We start from the raw sequence: 20,651 nt of genomic DNA, 5'->3' as shown, positions 1-20,651 counted from the left end.
ACTTTCCGGTCAACGGAAAACACTTTCCGGTCAATTTCAGTCAAAGAAAAATTTAACTTAGTTTTCAGGAAAATATTTTCCATTTAGCTGTGTTTGTTTTTCCGGAAAGTGGTTTCCGGGAAATCACTTTCCAAACTTTCTTGTGTTTGTTTGCCAGTAGGAAAATTGGTCAATGGAAAACACTTTCCAGTAAAAGAAAAATTTGGCTTGGATTTCAGGAAAGTGTTTTCCTGAAAAATTTGGGGGGAAAACATTTTCCGGAAGTTGTGAAAAATTTAGAAATGTCATTATTTGCTGATTATATCAAATTTAATCTTCAAACTTTTGCTATATATGTATATATATATATAGTTTGTTTTGAATATTTATTTTTCAATTTCATCTCTTAAAATTTTATTTTTATATTAACTTTGATCTTTATTTTTATAATTGTTATTTGTTTTTCCTTATCATATTTTTATTGAAATTTTTTATCTATCATTATTTTGATTGTTACTTATTTTATTTGAAATAATTTATGAAATATTGATTATTATTATTTTAATTTCTTCATCTTTTATTTTTTTAATTTTTTTTTAAATTTGATCTCTATTATTTTGATTATTATTTATTTTATTTGATATAATTTATGAAATTATATATTTTTTTCAATTTCATTCTCATTCAACTTTTTAATTTGTAAGATTTGTTCCTCATTATTTTAATAAACTTGAGAAAAATAAAATATTAATAAGTTATTTTCCAGCTATTTTCCATGACATAACCAAACACTAGAAAGTGTTTTCCAACTCATTTTCCATTACACTACCAAATATGAAAAATACTTTCTTGGAATTCACTTTCTTGGAATTCACTTTTTCCTAAAATTCACTTTTCAAAAAAAAAAATTACTTTTCCAGTAAACAAACGGAGCCTTTGATATTATCTGAAAATATTAAAAAATATTATTTTTTTAAAATATAATTTTATTTTTAAAAAAAAACTATTAAAAACAACGGGTCCGTAAACACCCCGGAAGCGCCACGGTTTCACACCAAGAAAAACAGTAGCCATTGCCAACTCGACACCAAGACAAAACATTCCCGAATCCCAATCATTTGTTCTTTTGTTTTGTCCTCTTACCGTCGCCGAGATTGCGAATTGTGTTGGGCGACATTAAATTATTAAAAGCTATCATAACTGCCCATTTGCATGGATTGTGTCCCCATTTGACCGTCTCTTGCGCGAGACAAAATGCGTTTCTAGTGATCTTAAAGACATTGAATACGTTTCTGTAGATAATAATGAGTGTCACCATGTTGCTTGCGGTTTGATGAACTTCTTCCAATAACTCCCTTGTAATTTGCTTCTCTTCTCGTGTAAGCTAATAAACATGGCTGCAGGTTTGTTTGGGATTGCTGCAGTTTCTTCTTCTTCTTCTTCTTCTTTTTGTTTCTACGGAGAAAAAATTGTTTGGTTTTTCGAATAATTTCTAGGATTTCACGTGTAATTGCATTTTGAATTTCAGGAGAATATATACTTCTATGAACAAATTTAATGCGTTCTTTATCAAATATAAACTAAAGATTTACAGCTCTAGTTTAGGCATAAATTATAGAGTTAATTCTCCCAAAACCGAGAGAAAAGAGAGAACTTTTATAATTTCCTTTTTTAAAACCTAATGGCAACCTCATAATTTAGGAGGAAACTAGGGTTTTTGTTTAAGAACCCCAAGACAAAACAATTCCCCCCACATACGATCGCTTTCAGTCTTTGAAAGCGCAAAACCCAATGGACCACCTGTTACACTTCCTTCTTCCTCCCTCCGCTTCTATCTGTCTTTTATTATTTCTCTTTGCAGAATTCAACAGTAGTAGTTAACTTCAATGCTTTCTTTATTCACCCTATGAATACACGCGTCCTCACTGCTAAGAATCCTATAAAACAAAATTCCTTTCGCACACTTTCTCACGTTCCAAACACCACCACCTTAGCTCCACATTATCACAGTATATTATTTATATTCTCACTGTTGAGTAATAATAACCCATCATGGCCCTCAATTCAACTGATCGGAAAGATGTGATTTTGAGTATGGACGAGTTCTGTGATGAAGGTGTTAACGTGGGGTCAAATAACAACAACACTGGAGGAGGAGGAGGGAGAATTTGGAGGGAGTCAAGCTATGATTTCTTGAACAATGCAAATAACAATGACAAGCGACCTCTCATGAATGGCGACAACAACAGTACCAATACTAGTGGAAGTAGATGCTATAAACTTGATTTTAATGGTCATCAGAACAGTAACAGTGGTGTTACTGCTAGTGCTAGTGATAGCGGTTCAGTAATGGAGGAGGAAGATCCACCCTCGAAGCTGATTGGTCATTTCTTGCACAGACAGAAAGCATCAGGTGAGTTTTGTTTAGATATGGACTTAGAGATGATGACTCATCTTCAAAACGATACTGTTGTTCATCATAAGAATTTACCTCCTGTTTCTGAGTCTCTTACCGCTAATACGAATCGGGTTTCTTTTGACCCAAACCCACCCGGCTCAAGTGAGTCATTGAGGAGGAGAAGGGACTTCAAGAATTCTTCTCCACGTAATCAAAATAATGGTGATGGTGAGATTTTGAAGTGTAGCTCTAGCAACGAGGGATCGTTTTGTAGCAATTCCTCGTTTAAGAGGAAGTCTAGTTTGTTGAAGGAGAGGACAAAGTCTAGATTGATGGACCCGCCGCCGCATCCACCGGAGAAGTCAGGGAGAGTGGTTGTTGGGAGGTCAGGGCAGTTGAAGTCTGGATTTTTAGGGAAAGGGAGTGTTGTTGATGAAGAGGAAGATGACCCTTTATTGGAAGAGGATTTGCCTGATGAGTATAAAAAAGATAAGCTTGATGTTTGGATTTTACTTGAATGGTTGAGTTTGATTGTTATTATTGCTGCTTTAGTTTGTAGTCTTGCAATTCCATATTTGAGAACTAAGAATTTGTGGAGACTTAGGTTGTGGAAATGGGAGGTTTTGGTTCTAGTTTTGATTTGTGGGAGACTGGTTTCTGGTTGGGTTATTAAGATTATTGTGTTTTTCATCGAGAGAAATTTTCTTTTGCGAAAAAGGGTTTTATATTTTGTTTATGGAATTAGGAATGCTGTGCAGAATTGTTTGTGGTTAGGGCTTGTTTTGATTGCTTGGCACTACTTATTTGACAAAAGAGTTGAGAGGGAAACTAGGAGTACGACACTTACGTTTGTGACTAAGGTTTTGGTGTGTCTAGTGGTGGGTACCTTGCTGTGGTTGGTGAAGACCTTAGTGGTTAAAGTACTTGCATCTTCATTTCATGTGAGCACCTACTTTGATCGGATTCAGGAGTCGCTGTTTAATCAGTATGTAATCGAAACCTTATCTGGCCCCCCATTGGTTGAAATGAAAAGAAATGAAGAGGAGGAAGAGAGACTTCTTGCAGAGATAAAAAAGTTGCAGAATGCAGGTGCCACCGTGCCCCCTGGCCTTAAGGCAACAGCGAGCCCGTCACCACCACAGAGTGCAAAGGTGATAGGAAGTGGTAGTTTCCAGAAAAGCCCTCGAATTGGTACCCCCAAGCTTTCTCGTGCACTTTCCAACAAGGTTGATGAGGAAGATGAGGGGATAACAATCAACCACTTGCACAAATTGAATCCTAAGAATATTTCTGCTTGGAATATGAAGAGGCTAGTGAATATAATTCGACATGGTGCTCTGTCCACACTGGATGAGCAGATACAAAATTCTAATCACGGTGATGAAGAGTCAGCTACAAAGATAAGGAGCGAATTTGAGGCAAAAGCTGCAGCAAGGAACATATTCACAAATGTTGCTAGGCAAGGGTCTCGGTAAGTCATTTCCACCCAAATTTTCATATTTTGAGTCCTTTGTTAAATTTTGTCTAGTCAGGTCTTGCTTTTTTCTGCATTTACAATATCGTTAGTGTGTTTGATTTAATCTACTTTCACTCTATTCTAGTATCTGACTTGCTCCACGAGTCTCAGCTTCTTGTTGGATAATTTGGGCATTGCTATATGAAATTTGACTGATTTCCAGGTTTCGTTAGGATTTATCTTTGATATGAAAGTAGTCATTTTGAAGTGAATGATGCGATATGTATTGTTCTGTACAGTTTTGCTTGAAAAAATCTATGTAATTTTTTTTTAATCTACGGATCATAGAATGTCAACTAGGACAAGGAACACTAGAGATACTTGATCGGTGTTTATGATGACAGGTGCTTGATAATTATAAAGAAACTGTTTGAGTTTTTCTATGATGGTGTTCTTCTCTGAGGTACCATTGCCATCCTGTATTGATCCTCTGTCATTACTTTACCATGCAGGTATATCTACCTGGATGACATTATGCGTTTCATGCAAGAAGATGAGGCTTCAAAAGCCATGGGCCTCTTTGAGGGAGCATCTGAAAGCAACAAAATCAGCAAAAAATGTTTGAAAAATTGGGTGGTAAGAACAAAGTAATGATATTTTTTCTTTTTTCTTTTTTCTCCTTTTAATTTGTATTCCTTCTTAGGTTCTAGAATCTTCTTTTGCTTGTGGAGTTTACAAACATCTCAAGGTATCTAAATGTGTAGTCAGTGCACCTGAACTCGTAAATTTATGGGATTGAACTGGGAACCTTTTAACAATCCATAGGTCTATAAGAACGTCAAAGTGTGGACATTAAAGTCTAAGCTCCAAATTTTGAAATCTCCATGATTTTTCTAGATGTTTGTCTTTGAAATAATGTAAATTTTAATGGTTCTATGCACTTTTCACATTAAACTAAGATTGTGATTTCCTAGAAGCATAACTTTCTTTTCAGTTGGATGATCTCCTCTCTTAAACGAGGATTTTCTTGTCATGGATTATGCAAAAAGGAAGCCTGCTTTGCAGACTCGTATTTGATTGGATAATTGTGAAGTTTGTCTGCTTCCATATTTTCTTGTCATGGGATTGTAATTGTTCAAACTACTGTCGTGTAGGCATATTCTTGCATGATTTTTATTTTATCATCATATTACAAGGCGCTGTATGATTCTGTCAGGTCAATGCTTTCAGAGAACGGAGAGCGCTTGCCTTGACACTCAATGACACAAAAACAGCTGTGAACAAACTGCATCGTATGGTGAACTTTCTAGTTGGGATTGTAATAGCAGTTATTTGGCTTCTTATACTAGGAATTGCTACAAGCAAGTTTCTCCTCTTTCTAAGTTCACAACTTCTTCTTGTGGCTTTCATATTTGGAAACACCTGCAAAACCGTGTTTGAATCTATTATTTTCTTGTTTGTGATCCATCCATTTGATGTGGGCGATCGCTGTGAAATAGATGGAGTTCAGGTATGTAAGCTAACATAGGAACTGAATCCCAATTTCATGGATTTACCATGACAGAAATTTTGACTTCTATATATTATGGGCCTAATTTGTTTGTCAACAAATTTCAGATGGTGGTAGAAGAGATGAACATTTTAACTACTGTCTTTTTAAGATTTGACAACCAGAAGATAATAATCACAAACAGTGTTCTCGCTACCAAAGCCATTGGCAACTACTACCGTAGCCCTGATATGGGGGATGCAGTTGAGTTCCTCATCCACCTAGCTACTCCGGCTGAAAAGATCGCCATTGTGAAACAGAGAATAAGCAGGTAAGCACATAAATGGGAGGGCTTTTTTTTCCTTGTCAAGTTTTCTTTACTGCAGTGATAATGGTATTTTAACATTTGATTGGACAACAGTTGTTCTCTTAAATCCAAACACATTAATAAAGTTACATTAAAAAATAAATCATGCTATGCAACATGAAAACCTTGGCAAAAAATAATCACAGCCCTTGCTTTCTGGGATCCACGTGTGGAGCCCACAGATTCAATGGCTGCGATTCTTTCAGGTTGTGGTTTTGTTCCGAAAGCACTTTTCCCTCGTAAATTTATGCCTTCTGGAAGATTAAATCCAATATAATTGTCTTTTGAATGAGTTGGAGATTATTGTGCAGCTGGATATTATCTATGAAAGATTTAGTTATTGTTGATTGACTGACTGGAACCTAGAAACTTGGTAAACAGCAGATACACACAAGTACTGTTACATATAAGCATGATTGCGTGTTCATATAGCGAGAATCTTTGTTTTTAATTTTCTTTTCTGTTAAGATTCTTGGTTCAACTATCTATTGTTCTTTCATTAGTTTATACAGGCACGCATTGAGTTCAATAGATATTTTCTTTTAATTGATTATCTATGCTAAGAATAACCTTGCATCTGTCACTGCAGTTATATTGAAAGCAAAAAGGACCACTGGTATCCTTCCCCCTTGATTATATTCAAGGATGCAGAAGACTTGACCAGGGTGCGGATAGCAGTTTGGTTGACACATAGGATGAACCACCAAGACATGGGGGAGAGGTTTATAAGAAGATCTCTCTTGCTGGATGAGATGATGAAGGTTTTCAGGGAGCTTGACATTCAATATCGCTTGCTTCCTCTTGACATCAATGTTCGTGCCTTGCCTCCTGTTATGTCTGACCGCCTTCCTGCCAATTGGACCAGCTGAAAGGTGAAACAAAAAAATTAGATATCATGCAATCACTCTGACACTGAAGCTCTCTTTTGGGGACAAACTTGCATCTGGGAAACAAGTTACAATGAGATTTTCCAATGTATTATTTATCGTTTTATCCAACAAGAAGCTCTTATTAGTACACAGTGACATTTCCGAACGAGATGCTATTATAGAACTACATTCCAATTCATATTGTTATATAATTAGCTACTGTAGAGTTGGTGAATCCTTGTAGAGTTATATTATGATTCTCATGGCAGCTGCCCTCGCTAATAATCTGATAATTGACCCACCTTCTGGCTAGCAAATTCTGTAACTTCTAGTTAAAGAGAGTATGCCAGTATGGTGATTTAAGTTGATTGGTTATCTGTAGCCACTTAGCATGTGATACCACTCCTTTGTTTGAGGCATCATTGCCGTTTTACATCCCAAGCCTGCTGGCAATTCTTAGGTTCTCAAGCCTGCATAAGAATTCTTTGGTGAATAGATAGTTAGCAAATTTATACTACTTGCTGGTTTATCGCGAGGTTTTATACCAGGGTGCGAAAAGATGGCCGGATTGGTTCGATTGCATTTTGTGTGGTTGTAGTTAGTGAAGAATGTTAGAGAATAATACAAATCATATTCTAGAATCTTATCTAATAATTTAAATTATTGGATTGAGATGGTTTTTTAACAAAGAATTGCGCTGTAAATGATGCATCCTTAAATTTTTTTGTCAAGACTAGTAATTGAACACCTGTATTGCTTTTACGACATAACCTAGTTTCTGCAAGTGGAGATAGGTTCATTGATGATGTTAGGTAGCAAAAGAAACGAAAATAACTAGAGTGTCTGGTCATGAGGAGTTGGCATTTCTGTTTTTTAAAGCATTCCGTGTGGCTCATGATGCATTTTCAAGGGTGGGGACTGGGGAACCTATCATCATGAAGAGAAACATCCCAGACAATATTGACTGTCATAAAAAGCTGGGGCAAGCTGGAGAATGCCCCATGAAGAAGCATCTGGAGCATTCTTCCCTGTCTGTCCATAGATGTGGTCTCCATTAGGTAGAGTTTGGAAACAGCTCGAGTCATCTGGGCCATTCCCAAGCCGAACAAACACAATGACAGTTTTAGATATCTTCGATAGACTATGCATTAAGATGTACTTGTTTTTTTGAGATTTATATAGTCTTTAAGTGCCCTAATACGGTTATTCTTATTATTCTTATTATAAAGTGACTAGTTATCTTTTTTGGCTATATTTTCTGAAAATAATAAGGATATCCTATAAAGTCTACCATTTAATGTACATCACCAATGCACGTATAAAGAAATAATAAAGATTTACATTGAAGAATTGCTGATTCGATGAACTTGGGACCATTTTATTGTTTAATGGAAGAGGTAAACTAATTTACAGGGGACTGATTAAACTCTTAAAAACAATAGTTTCATGAAAGTAACTAAAGTAAAAAAAAAAAAATCAAAATTTTTACTCTTGAATTTTATTTTAAGCTTCACGGGACAGGCCAGTTCTAGTTGTAGCCTTATTATCGTTATCGTTGATAGGTTAGAAACAGCTGTGCTGCAGTATTTTGGAACACTTCATGCTTCTTGTCATCTATGAATGCTAGCAGACGATGAATGGTGGGACTTTTGGCCTCCAATCTTTCAACTCTCGTGGATCACGAGAACATGGAGTTGCAGGTTAAATTGTCACACGCTAATAGGCTAAAGAAGGTTAAATAATCTTCTCTGAGAAATCAGATTAAGAAGCTGATATGCACCTGAGCCTGCATGATGTAAAAAAACATTCTAACATTAAATACGAGGTTAATTTTACAGAGTATAATTTTCAGTTGTTGTAAGAAAATTAAACGAATGAGGACATAAATTAATAAGAACAAAAAAACCCAATCTTTTTCTCATCCATCTCTAATGTTCAAAAGGGATGTAAAACTATGCTTTGATCCTTTAATTTTTAATTTTTTTATATTTGGTCCCTGGTATTTCAGTATATTATGTTTCATTCCCAAGCTTCATTCTTTTACATTCAACCAATTTTCATGTCTATGGATTTGTCATCAAATCAATTAAACAAGTAATTGGATGGAGGACATGACATCCACACATTTAAAGAATATAAAAGCTAGGCAAGCAAGCATTGCGTTTCAGTTCTTGGTGCATTTGAGGTCTATCATGCCCAGCAGCTCTTAACCCTTCTAATAAATAAGGCTACAGGGTTTTCAACAACACAAGTCAAATAACCTACACAAGTCTTACAGAAGATTTAATAAATAAACACTCGGCGTGCTCCCATCTTTGGATTCACAGTTTTGTGAAACACAGATTTTCATCACGTTATTGAATTATTTCTTGACCAAACTTTCTAACTCGTACAGATATCAAATGTCTTAGGTGAATGAATTATAGAGTCAAGTGCATATGCCTTTTATCTTACAAGCTCCCCAAGCAGCCGCGGTGGAATGGAGTAGCTCTAATGTCACCGGAGAAAGCTACACGAATCAAACCAGTAAATCCTCTAAACCACGTTCTTGAATAGCAGGAAGATTTCATTGAAAACATGCCGTCAAACTCCCATTTGATGATGAAGTTGACAAAGACAATTCTAGAGGTGCTGCCGCCATTCAGAAACACTGCCACGCTGCTGACAGTGACGATGGTTTTGCACAGCTGAGCCACATATATCAGGCACAAAAATTGCTGTATCAGAATGATGAATACTTTTTGGCCAGTAGAGCCCTGAGGCCGTAGGTGGGGAAGGGATTTGGGGCACTGCCCAGGAGCTATCTGGCACCTGACCCAAGCATTCTTCATCGTCTACCTCTTCTTCGGCAGATCTTAAAATTGCAGAGCTGTCAGAATCCCCGTGTTTGCCACTATCAGCCTAACTAGCAAGAAAGAAGCCACAATTAGAAACAGTATAGGACACCAAGTAGGGAAAAGTCAAAAAATGTTGCTAACAACAAAATCATTAGGAAGTAATTCTGAAAAACAAGTAAACAAAACCAGCTCAATATGTACAGAGCAACCTTGTGTGTGCCCACTCTTTTGTGACAAATGCAACCAATCCAAAGTTTTGAAAATACACAACAGACACCAAGGAATATGGAATCCAATTTTAACATTGGATGCAAGCTTCTGTGGATGACAGGGAGGAAGGAGGGGGTTCAAGGACCTAGTTATCTGATTCAGTCTTTCCATCACATTAGTTCCTTTTTCTCAATCACAATTCTATAATCTCCATGAACCAGTGGATAAGAACTTGGCACGCAATTAAAAAGAACAGAGAATTTGAAAGATAGACAAGAGAGGTTGATGAAAGAAAAAGGAGAGACATTGATCCGACACACTGAATTTTATTTCTCTGCTTGTGTTTGGCACCTCGTTCCCTTAAATTTTGAAATTTGTTTTTTTTTCTTAAAATTAATTATTTTTTATATCATTTTGATGTGTTGATATCAAAATTAATTTTTTAAAAACAAAAACTTTATTTTGATGTATTTTTAAATAAAAATCACTTTAAATCACAATCGCTATCACAATCCCAAACAGGCCAAGACTCAATTACCAAATTTGAAAACAGTCCCTGCCTTGTTTTTGGTAAAGTTCTTGAGCTATCATTCTGATAATTTTAAAAGTGTATATGAGGATTAAAAAAAAAAACTCAGCCTCAAAGAAATCAACTTCGTGACAAATGGCCTTACTTCTAACAGCAACAATACATCGAAAATCAATAGTATTACAAGGGCTGGCAATTTTGGTACAGGGCAAGCCTAAGATCCCTGGTTCTTGGCAAACCAACCTTTGTGAGAACCTTGGGAAGAAAGCCCATGATGTTACAATTGTACTAAAACAAGTTACAATTATTAATTACTGTACAATTATTCATGTGAAAATATGTAGTCATATTTTCCTTTAATGATTTTTGGATAGGAAGAACCTTTAGAAGTATGTAAATCCCAACAACCTAAACAAGAATTAGATTAAACTTCATTGTAATACCACTGGATCCAGTATGGTTAAGATCTTTACTCTCAAAAAGTACATCTGTGTTTGATTAAACTACGACCGTACCTTAGATGATCCATTATGCAGCATATAACCATTATTCTCATTAACCCAGCCAGTTCAAGAAATTCATCTAACAATAATATGTATACTGTAGGTATGATTTAATTCATCTTCTGCTAGTTGCGATGTATCGTAAATCTCAACCAGCTGAACATGAATTAGATCACAATCAGCCTGTATTTGCCTCGTGAATCTGCATGCGTACCTTAGATGATCCATTATCCATATAGCCATAATGTTGATTAAACTCAGCCAGTTCAAGAAATTCATCTATTTGCCACTGTGAAATGCTGGAAGCTGCTGAACCTCCAGAATAGGGCAGTTTTGCAGGCCCAAATTCTCCAACTTCACAAACATTTGCAGGAAAAACTTGATTGCATGGACTAGCCAAGGGCATTGACGTGCCTCTTCTAGAGACAGGAAGTGATTTCATTTCCAAGGTTGTTTTTTCCCCTGAAGGCGACTTCTCTGGGGAAGAGGATGCACCGGGATCAGTAGATTCTAGACCTACCTTTACTCCAGTGAGCAGAAACCTCTGATGAGCAGACACATGGGTATTTGCTGTGTGTATGGCAACATCACATTTCCTGCAGAGCAATGCTCGATCTTCTAGACAAAAGAAAAAACCAGCAGCCTCCTGTAATAAGCGACAGGTTCACTAGTTAATAAACAGCAAGAAAAAAAAAATCATAATTCATATACCAACAAACTCAATATTGGTTCCAACCAAGATGCAAAGCACAAGAAAAGATATAATGTTTGATAGGAGGGGGGGGGAGACAAGCCTATCGCAAGTTGAGCACTAACTCACTTTTTTAAACCCATTGAAAAGAACATCCTGCTATAGGAAACTGAGAAGCTAGAAGCTATAAAGCATGAATTCTGACTAAAATGAGCATATGTCAGTATGGAGAATCAGAAAAACTGGTTATGAAAATGAAAAAGCAATTTAGAGTTATGCATATGGTGTTTTTTAAGTTGCTAATCCTTTTCCTGTTCAAGAATAGATGAAAGAACAACTGCCCCCAAAGAGCAAAATGTAGATTTCAAAAACAGAACTTGAAAGTTCTAAAGAATTAGATTTTCTGAAAGGAAATGATATGTTTAGAACAACCTAAGCCATGAAAAAGAATAAAGTTGCTCTTTGATGGTAAGTAACCCAGACAAGCAAATCAATGGGCCATCTTCAGGCTCTTAAGTAATGAAACATACTGGTAGCTAGCTACTTAGCTCTGAACCTTATAGACTCTTTCATGTGGGAAAATGCTAAGCAGGCTGCAAGCATGAAGCATAACTAGCTGATATGTAAAAGTTTGTTGCCAAACCCAGATAATGATTCTTCTTCTCCTTTCTTTCCAATTGTTTAGCTTTATCTTTTCCCTCAGAATATGTGTTAGATCTAGTCTTCCATAACATTAATTTACTTCAGAACGTGGCCTTGAAAAGCCAGCAGTTATCACACTTATTCACATCTAACTATCCTAGTCTGCCTATTTGAGATTGAGACTCTATTAAATTCCACCGGGCACAAAAGAAACTGAGAATGTTTAGACATAAACTTGTATAAGAAATCGAAAAACCAAGTTTCTTCAATGTATTAGCAGAGGGAGTTGTTTATTAACTTGTTTGGGAGGGGAGTGTTCGCAGAATTCGAAGGAAAAAAAACTAAAATTGTCCTTATTTTGGAATATTAAGCAAAAACTCCAATACCCTCAACTCTTAGGTTGGATATTAGGAAATAACCTTATGAACTTGGTCTTAAGAAGTCGTCAGAGACAATTCCACTAAACCCTAAACCCAGAATCATATTGGATTTGCAATTAGTTAAAAATATAAAAGGGAAATCTAGGCATGAATTTCTGATAAAGTAAGCACACTTTACAATTTTTTTCCCTTCCTATTACTTTAACAAACTCAAAATCAAAATTCTAAACCCTTCCACTCCAAGTATGCTTAAAACACCTCCCAGAAGTCCATAACCACAAGCAACAATAGAGACGTCAAATCCAAAATCTTAAATAACACCATCAAATTTAAAAATAAAAAATAATTACCTGACAAATATCACATTTAGGTATCTGAGGGGAAGAAGTAGAAAGAGGAACCCTCTGATGTTTACTAGCAAGCTTGTTAGCTGCATGAACCGTCTCGTCACATGCCCGGCACAACGCCGCCTCGTCCGCACAACACAGCACGTTCGCCTCCGCTGCCTCACAAACGTTGCACTGTATCTTCATCTCCCCTCTCTTTCTCTCTAAGGACTCCCAGTATTCTTTTTTGTTTCTCCCTCAAATCCTCTGTTTCACTATCTCCACATAAAAAGAAAACACAGTAGTTTCTATTGTTCTACCACCTTAAACTCCTCTCCCTCTTTCTTTTTATTTTTTTTTTCCTTCCACTCCTTGAATCTGGCTTTCTCCTCCCTTATAACGAAAACCCAGTTCGTGTTCCCTAATCACTCTTCCTACAAGGATAGAAAAAAAAAACCCGAAAGAAGAAGAAGAAGATCGAAGAAGAAGAAAGAATGGTTTCTTAGTGTAGGGAGAGAGAGCAATAAAGAAAGAGGGGAAGAGATCTTTCTAGGGAAAAAAGAAGAGGATGAAATGGAGCCACAAGAGCTGATTTGACTTATTGTAACAGTTTGGACTTCAAGAAAAGAAAAAAGCGATCCATTCATTCATTCCTTTCCGGAGTTTTGAATCTTTCTTCGTGGTGGGCGATTTTTTTTAGCGGCGCCCGTCGTTTTTGTTTTTTTGTTGTACACGTGGCAGGTTTCGATTATGTCTTGATTTAAGGAGACCTTGCTTCGGGGAGATTTTTTATATATAAGATGGAACTAGAATGCCATGTCATCGTCCATGTCCGTGTTTCCAAAGACAAATTTATTTCTCTCTTTTCTTTGCTGGATGATGACATGATGTCTTATTTAATAGGATTAATAAGATATTATTAGTTATATTTGTAATATCAAGAAAATTATTTTGTTGATAAATCTATTATAGTTTTTACTAGTTTTATAAGCACGTAGTATTCCAAGTTAATTTTTAAGATGATAAAAGAAATATGTCAATGTTATAGATTTATTTTTAAGTATAATGATTTTTTTAATTGAAAAATACAAAGTTGTTTGATCTTAATAAAATAAATTAAAATATATATAAATTTATAAACTAATAAAGAAAAATTAGTGCTGATTAAATACTAAAATAAAAAAGTTAATTCTTCTTTAAAGTGGTAGATGAGTATGTAAATATTTAATTCTGATTTTTCTTTTTAATTTATTTTATCTTAGAGGCTTTTTTTTCTTACCAGGAGCAAATTATTTTAATAAAACACATCATGCAAATATAGTTTATTTACAATTCGTATAAACAGTAACCCTACCCCAAATATTTTAGTTTTTTTTATATATAATAATAGCAGTTCTTCTAAATATAAATCTAAATTTTCTACTATACTTTTAAATTCCACATGGCAGATCCTAGAGTGTATGTCCCAAGCCAAACTCCCAAAACGTCTGATTTTTCCTCTTCTTCTTAAAACTAGTTATCTAAATACCCTTTCTTTTTGTCACAAGAAGATACTAGTATCCTTAAAATATATTTCTTATTTTTATTTAAAATCAAACTCTCTACATAAAAAATTAATATTATGATATTTAAATTTTATTATAAAATTTAAAATTAATTCCTAAAAGAAATCTAAAATGAATTGGTTAGGTTAAAGGTATTGAAGTTGAGGATATTTAAATTATATTTTTAGTTTTATATACAAATATGGAAGGTATCTTGAAAAAAACAATAGACGGATTTGGAGAGTGTTTGAGAGGGTGGTGGTAGTTGTTTTTTAAATTATATTTCACTTAGAAATGTATTAAAATAATAATAAAAATTTAAATTTTATTTTTGATATTAATATATCAAAATAATTCAAAAACAAAAAAAAAATTGAATTTGAGTTAACTTTTGTTTGGACTGCAATCCCAAACAAGAAGGCTTAAAATTTTTTATTTTTATTAATATAAGTATTTAAAATTTAGTAGCTTTTATTTTATTTTCAATAAAAACTATTGTTTCAACATTTATAGTAACAATTTTATTATTATTATTATTATTATTATCATCTCATTACCATTATGATTATCTTATTATTATTTTCTTCTTCATCAAAATAATTAATGTAACATTTAAAAAATATTTAAATGTAAAATATTTTATAAAAAAAAATACTTTTCAAAGAAAATATTGAAAATATTTTACAGGAAAATATTATATATATATATATATGTATGTATGTATGTATGTATAGAAAAATAAATTAAATATTTTAACTTTATAATTTAAAGAATATCAAAAATCAGTTTGGTTATAATTATGACCGAAACCGACTATACTATCAAATTATATATATATATATATATATATATATATATATATATATATATATATATATATATATCCATCTTCTAAAACTATATTACTTGAAAAAAATCAAGTTGCCGCCATTTATCTCCTTCAAGTCTTTCACACACAGCCAAGAAGAGAATAAAAACATTTGAAGCCACAACTCTTTCAGGTTATGGATTCACATTTCTCTCTCTTTCAATTCAAGTTTCACTGTTACGAATTTTCTTTCCAAATTAATACATAAATTTGATTTCACAATAGAATTTGCTTCTCTTTTTTTATAGTTACTTTATTCGTCCAAGTGGGCGCAGATTGAGCATATTACGATTTTAGGGATTGATTTGTGATTCTGATCAAGGAGAACGCGAAGGCGAGTAATTCTAAGCCTTTGCTCTGATTTTTATCAATTCGATTCGCAGATAAACCCTAATTTTACAAGATTTTGTTTATGCGTTTTCTGCTCTGTTGATGAGAAAAAAATTGAGAAATGGAAAGGAGTTTCATAAATTTGAATAATAAGGCTTCACTGTTTGGAACGCCAGAAAAATTGGTGATTTTGATGGACATTTGAGGGCTGTGCGGACTCTTCTGCTCAGTACCAAACTGAGGGTGTTTATGGACATTTTGGAAATCTTGACTGGTTTTTTCTTGATTATTGGCTAACCACTACCTTAATCGATATTTTTACACTTGAAAATCTAATAAATAACTATGGGAAGTTGACACTTTGTATCTTTTAATGATGTGATGGGAAAGTGTTATGTGGTTCATAAGATGCTTTTTTATTTCACAAATTTTGCATCTCGGTCAATTTGAAGAATTTACTGGAAATCGGCAATTCTATATATTTACAGCTGATGATTTTCTGCTAATATTGTCTTTCAGAAACATGTGGCTGCTTGCTACAGTGATGCAGATCGGTCTGAATCTATGCGTCTGCATGTGTTATTGTAGTTGATGCTAACGCTATGAACCTCCTTTTAATAGGTTCAGATTATGCATATCATATTTGGATAGAAGTCTCATATTGAAGGTCAAAATGAGATGCAATGCGTGCTGGCGAGAATTGGAAGGGCGAGCTGTTTCTACTACTTGTGGTCACCTCTTATGTATCCCAGTGCAGATTATAATTATGCCTTTTCAGTTCTATGCTTTCTGGATTATTATTGCATTAGCATAGAGTCCCTTAACGGAGTAAACAGGTACTGAAGATGCAAGCAAGATCCTTAATAGTGATGCAGCATGTCCAATCTGTGATCAAGTGCTTTCTGAGAGGTCAGTACTTTATGATAATGCTCAGTCTTTGAAATGCTTGTGGCTGTGTTATGTAAAAAATGGTTGCTAAATCACATGGAAGTTCTAGGAATCATGATTAGTGAATAAAGATAATGTATTCTAATTTTGCATAGTAAGGAATTGTTTCTTAACAAAAAGAATTTATTTGAAATTATTGACTGATCTTCGATTTCATCCTTGATTATATTTTTTGTTGAATGCCCACAAGATCATGGAGCTGTGTGAATATAGCAGCCAATTTTATTAAACTCCTTTAATACGAACTAATGATTAGGGTAATCTATACTAATGTTTCTTGCTCATGGTATTCTGATTTTAGTTTTAACTTTGGTTTCCGCTTGACAGCCTTATGAAACCTGTGGAGATCAATCCAAATGACGAATGGATAAACGTAAGTAAGGACTTAGCTTGGAATATTATGAATAGCTTGCCTCTTCTTTTACACCTTATCATGGTTAAATCCGACAATGCTTTCATTATTTGGTCAAACATTGCTAATTTCTTATTTTTCTGGTTGCTTTTTTCCTTCTATTTGCAATGCATTTTTTTCGCAGATGGCAATGGCTGGAATTTCTCCACAGATATGTATCCTCTATAAGTTAATACGATTTTTTCCTTAAATCATCCACTAGTTTGAATAGAACTAGAAAATTTGAAACGATAAGATAATTTGGTGGTACTCAATACTTCTAGTTCGTTTGAGAGAGATACCAGACTGAATAAACAGAATGGTTCTTAGCATTCCCTGGGAAACATGCAAAAACAGTATTTTAATCCTTACATCTTCCTCAAATCAATTCAGTGATGAAAAGTGCATACAGAAGCGTGATGTTTTATATTGGGCAAAGGGAACTTGAGATGCAATACAAGATGAATAGAGTTGTAGCTCAGTGCCGGCAGAAATGTGAATCCATGCAAGAAAAGTTCACAGAAAAACTGGAGCAGCTGCATACTGCATATCAGAAAATAGCCAAAAGGTGTCAGATGATGGAACAAGAGATTGATAGTTTGTCAAAGGATAAACAAGAGCTCGAGGAAAAATTTTCAGAGAAATCCAGGTCAGTGAATATATTGTTCAAAGCCTTTATTTGCTTTATCAGCTTATGTTGTGAGTCTGGATCCTCTAATAAACACCAGTACTTTCCCAGGCAGAAGAGGAAACTTGATGAAATGTACGATCAGTTGAGGAATGAGTACGATTCAATGAAAAGATCGGCCATCCAACCGGCAAACAATTTCTTTTCAAGAAATGAGCCTGATTTGTTCTCAAACCATGCCGCTACCATGATGGATAACAGAAACCCTAATTGGAAAGGTAAAGATTTCCATTTTAAAATGACAATAGGACAGCATAGGCTTTGGTTGGTGCCATAGAAAGTTATTGTTTCTTCAGCATTAGAGTCCTTGCTAAGCTTACAGCAGTGGAAAATGTGTGCTTTGCAATGATATTGTCACACTATGGCTTTATAATGCTTTTTGCTTAAATATCTCCAAATGCAGTTGACCTAATTCCTGCAGATTGGACGGTTTCCACTCCTCCAACTCCAGGGCCTCGGGAGGATATATGGCCTGCAAGACAGAACAGCCCTAATTCCGGTCCTTTTGACATCTCTGATGGCTCAACAGCAAAACAAGCAGCCATGCCAGTTGATTTTCGAAATAGAAGACCTGGTGCTGTCCATGCCTTTGGAGCTGGATCTGGATCTGGCAACCCCTCAATGACGTTAAGGAACTTGATTCTATCCCCGATAAAGCGCCCTCAGCTTTCTCGTAGCCGCCCTCAAATGTTCACGTAAGTGCTGGACTTAGGTTGCACTAACCAGTCTTAATAGTAGCCTAGCTCAATATTGGTATTCTGATTCATTTTGCTAGATTTTTTTTTTTTTAGTTCTGAGTGTTCTACCTTTGATATTTGCCTTTCCAGTTTGTAGCCTACATGGCAAGGCGTGCAGTTTACCCGGACTAGTCTGGTTTAGTTGGTTTTGGTATAGCTGTGATATTCCTATGCTTTTTCTTTCATGTTTTTCAGTTAAAAAAGAAAAGAAAAAAAAGATAGGAGAAAAGGGATGATGCAACAACACAAACAAGAAAGCGTAATCCTGATATCATGCAAGTGTAGATTTTAGGTTCCTTTGCTTACTTGAAATCTACCTCAGGTTTAGTGACTAGCAACAGGCATCGTGCAAGTGTAGATGTTGGATTTTGCGGTGATATAATTAAAGAGGCACGTGTTTCAATACTAGAACCTCAGCAACTCTTGGTTCTTAAAACCCTTGGGAATACTGTTTTGTTTTTCCTTGCACTTGTAAGAGTAGCATCCTCTGCAGTATCTAAGTTTGTAAACATATATTAGAAATATTAGACTAGTGAGTAAGATGTTTAGTTTATCATAATAAAGCATGATTAACATAATAAAGAATAGTTAGCAAAAGGTAGGGGTGATCATTTTCGGTTCGGTTCGGTTCGGTTTTTACCCAAAAAAACAACCAAACCGGAAAAAAAAAGAGACCCAAAACCGAACCGGAACAGACCCAAACCAGCCGGTTCCGGTCTGGTTTTTTATCCAAAAAACCGGACAAACCTATATCCATTTTTTGGGCTTTTTTTAAGCTTTTTAATGGGCTTTCTAATGGATTTTCGCTGGGCTTATTATTATTGTTGTTATTGTCTCATTTTCTTTGAATATTCCAAATATATTTAATTTTTTTACCCCTAAATATTCAAATGTATTAAATTATTATTGTCAATCTTATGCTCATTAATTTTTTTGGCCATTGAATATTCATTTATATGAAATTATTAGTGACAATCTTGTGTTCAATATATTTTTAACTTACTAATATTTTTCTACTTCCAAAAAGTTTAAATAAATAACACACACTCACAATCACACACCAACACACACTCACAATCACACACCAATAAGTTAAAATCCAAATTATAAAATACAAACCATTGCCTTCAAAGGGCTTAACAAAAAAACAACAAATAACATTATCATAAAACACTCCAAGTCACAAAAAATAAATCTTCATGTGCACATCGTATTAATAAAAAAGCACTTTAAGAGCATTGCACTTTGATTCCTGAAATTCATAATCTAGAATTATAACATGGTAAATTAAATATAAAAATAAAAAAATAAAATTTATACCATATGTTTTCAATTAATGCATCACAATTTGTGAACTAATTATCATCCGTTGCTAAATGCAACTTTCCACCAAATTCTACAAAATCAAATATTAAACATGTTAGAATAAAAATGTGTTAATTAATAAATAATAAAATAAAAGATGTAAGTTTTTAAGAAACATTACCCGATTCAAGGTTTTCGTAGGTTTTAAAATCATTCATCAAGGTTGCATTATCAGTTGAAATTGGATCATGATGCAACCAATTTTGACAACAAATAAGTGTTTGAACTGTTGTTGGAGATAGAAAACTTCAAAATTGATCAAGTATATGACCACCTGTGCTGAAGGTTGATTCGGAAGCCACTGTGGATATAGGAATAGCAAGAACATGTTGTGCAACTTTCGAAAGTATCTTATATTTTGAAGCATTAATCTTCCACCAACCTAAAATATCTAATTTATCATCATTAGGATCCTCACAACCATCACCCAAATACCTCTCAACCTCATTTCTATTTTCCACACTATCTTCCTCTTGTAAGTGCCTTTTGAACCGAGCTAAAGTGTTAACATCTACCTCCATGTCATCAATAGCATCATTATCATCTTGTTTATGCCTATTATCATCCACCACTTCATCGACTTTCAAATAAAACTCATACAAGCTCACCAAATTATCTCTCACTTTTTTTGTTAGCAATTATGCTTTGTCATAATCATACAAATCACCAAAACAAAATTTCACATATTTCAACTTAAGACGTGGATCCAAAACATTAGCCACATACAATAAAAAATTCTGATTTGCTCCATAATCCCAATACTTCTCAAACTTACTCATCATGTTCATTGCCATTCCATTCAAAAGATTATCTCTACTTTTACACAATTGCAACAAGTTTGTATGCATCTAAATCAATTCATTGAAGAAAGAATTTGATGTAACATGCAATGAGCCAGAAAATTTCAATGTAACCATGTAAAAGATCTTTAAAAACTTCAGCAAAGTTCTAGCATTTTCCCAATCCTCCAAACTAGGTGGCCCCATGTTTTTTTTATTCTCCTTTGAATCAACCTCCAAAAAGTAACTCATATATCTAGGTTCTCTTTGACTTAACCTCGCAAACACCTTTTCAAACTTTTCAGCAGCTTCTAACATAAGATAA

At 34.5% G+C, this 20,651-nt stretch overlaps 3 protein-coding genes across 10 annotated transcripts; 2 read left to right on the top strand and 1 right to left on the bottom strand.

Moving 5' to 3' along the window:
• The first annotated feature begins 1,152 nt into the window (after positions 1-1,152).
• Positions 1,153-6,590, top strand: LOC118063582 (mechanosensitive ion channel protein 6). The gene is made up of 5 exons (XM_035077654.2): positions 1,153-3,848; positions 4,346-4,469; positions 5,050-5,343; positions 5,451-5,653; positions 6,279-6,590. The coding sequence occupies exons 1-5, from the start codon at positions 2,032-2,034 to the stop codon at positions 6,556-6,558; spliced, it is 2,718 nt and encodes a 905-aa protein (XP_034933545.1). The 5' UTR covers positions 1,153-2,031; the 3' UTR covers positions 6,559-6,590.
• Positions 6,591-8,840: 2,250 nt separating this feature from the next.
• LOC118063581 (B-box zinc finger protein 22) lies at positions 8,841-13,188 on the bottom strand. Its single transcript, XM_035077653.2, has 3 exons — positions 12,701-13,188; positions 10,852-11,283; positions 8,841-9,459 (listed from the first exon to the last, which is right to left on the bottom strand). The coding sequence occupies exons 1-3, from the start codon at positions 12,881-12,883 to the stop codon at positions 9,181-9,183; spliced, it is 894 nt and encodes a 297-aa protein (XP_034933544.1). The 5' UTR covers positions 12,884-13,188; the 3' UTR covers positions 8,841-9,180.
• Positions 13,189-15,117: 1,929 nt separating this feature from the next.
• Positions 15,118-18,347, top strand: LOC118063579 (E3 ubiquitin-protein ligase CCNB1IP1 homolog). 8 transcript variants are annotated; one of them, XM_035077645.2, is made up of 10 exons: positions 15,118-15,221; positions 15,337-15,422; positions 16,040-16,161; positions 16,255-16,327; positions 16,694-16,739; positions 16,903-16,933; positions 17,151-17,406; positions 17,497-17,663; positions 17,849-18,140; positions 18,273-18,347. In XM_035077645.2, exons 3-10 carry the CDS (start codon positions 16,092-16,094, stop codon positions 18,277-18,279), a joined length of 942 nt encoding a protein of 313 aa, XP_034933536.1. In that variant the 5' UTR covers positions 15,118-15,221; positions 15,337-15,422; positions 16,040-16,091; the 3' UTR covers positions 18,280-18,347. The 8 variants fall into 8 exon arrangements, with proteins under 8 accessions (XP_034933536.1, XP_073268010.1, XP_034933537.1 ...); XM_073411909.1 differs by having other exon boundaries at positions 15,938-16,161; XM_035077646.2 differs by having other exon boundaries at positions 15,128-15,422.
• Positions 18,348-20,651: the final 2,304 nt, after the last annotated feature.

This window comes from Populus alba, chromosome 1 (assembly GCF_005239225.2).
Source record: "Populus alba chromosome 1, ASM523922v2, whole genome shotgun sequence".
Classification (NCBI taxonomy): domain Eukaryota; kingdom Viridiplantae; phylum Streptophyta; class Magnoliopsida; order Malpighiales; family Salicaceae; genus Populus; species Populus alba.
This window is presented reverse-complemented; position numbering and strand designations above follow the sequence as displayed.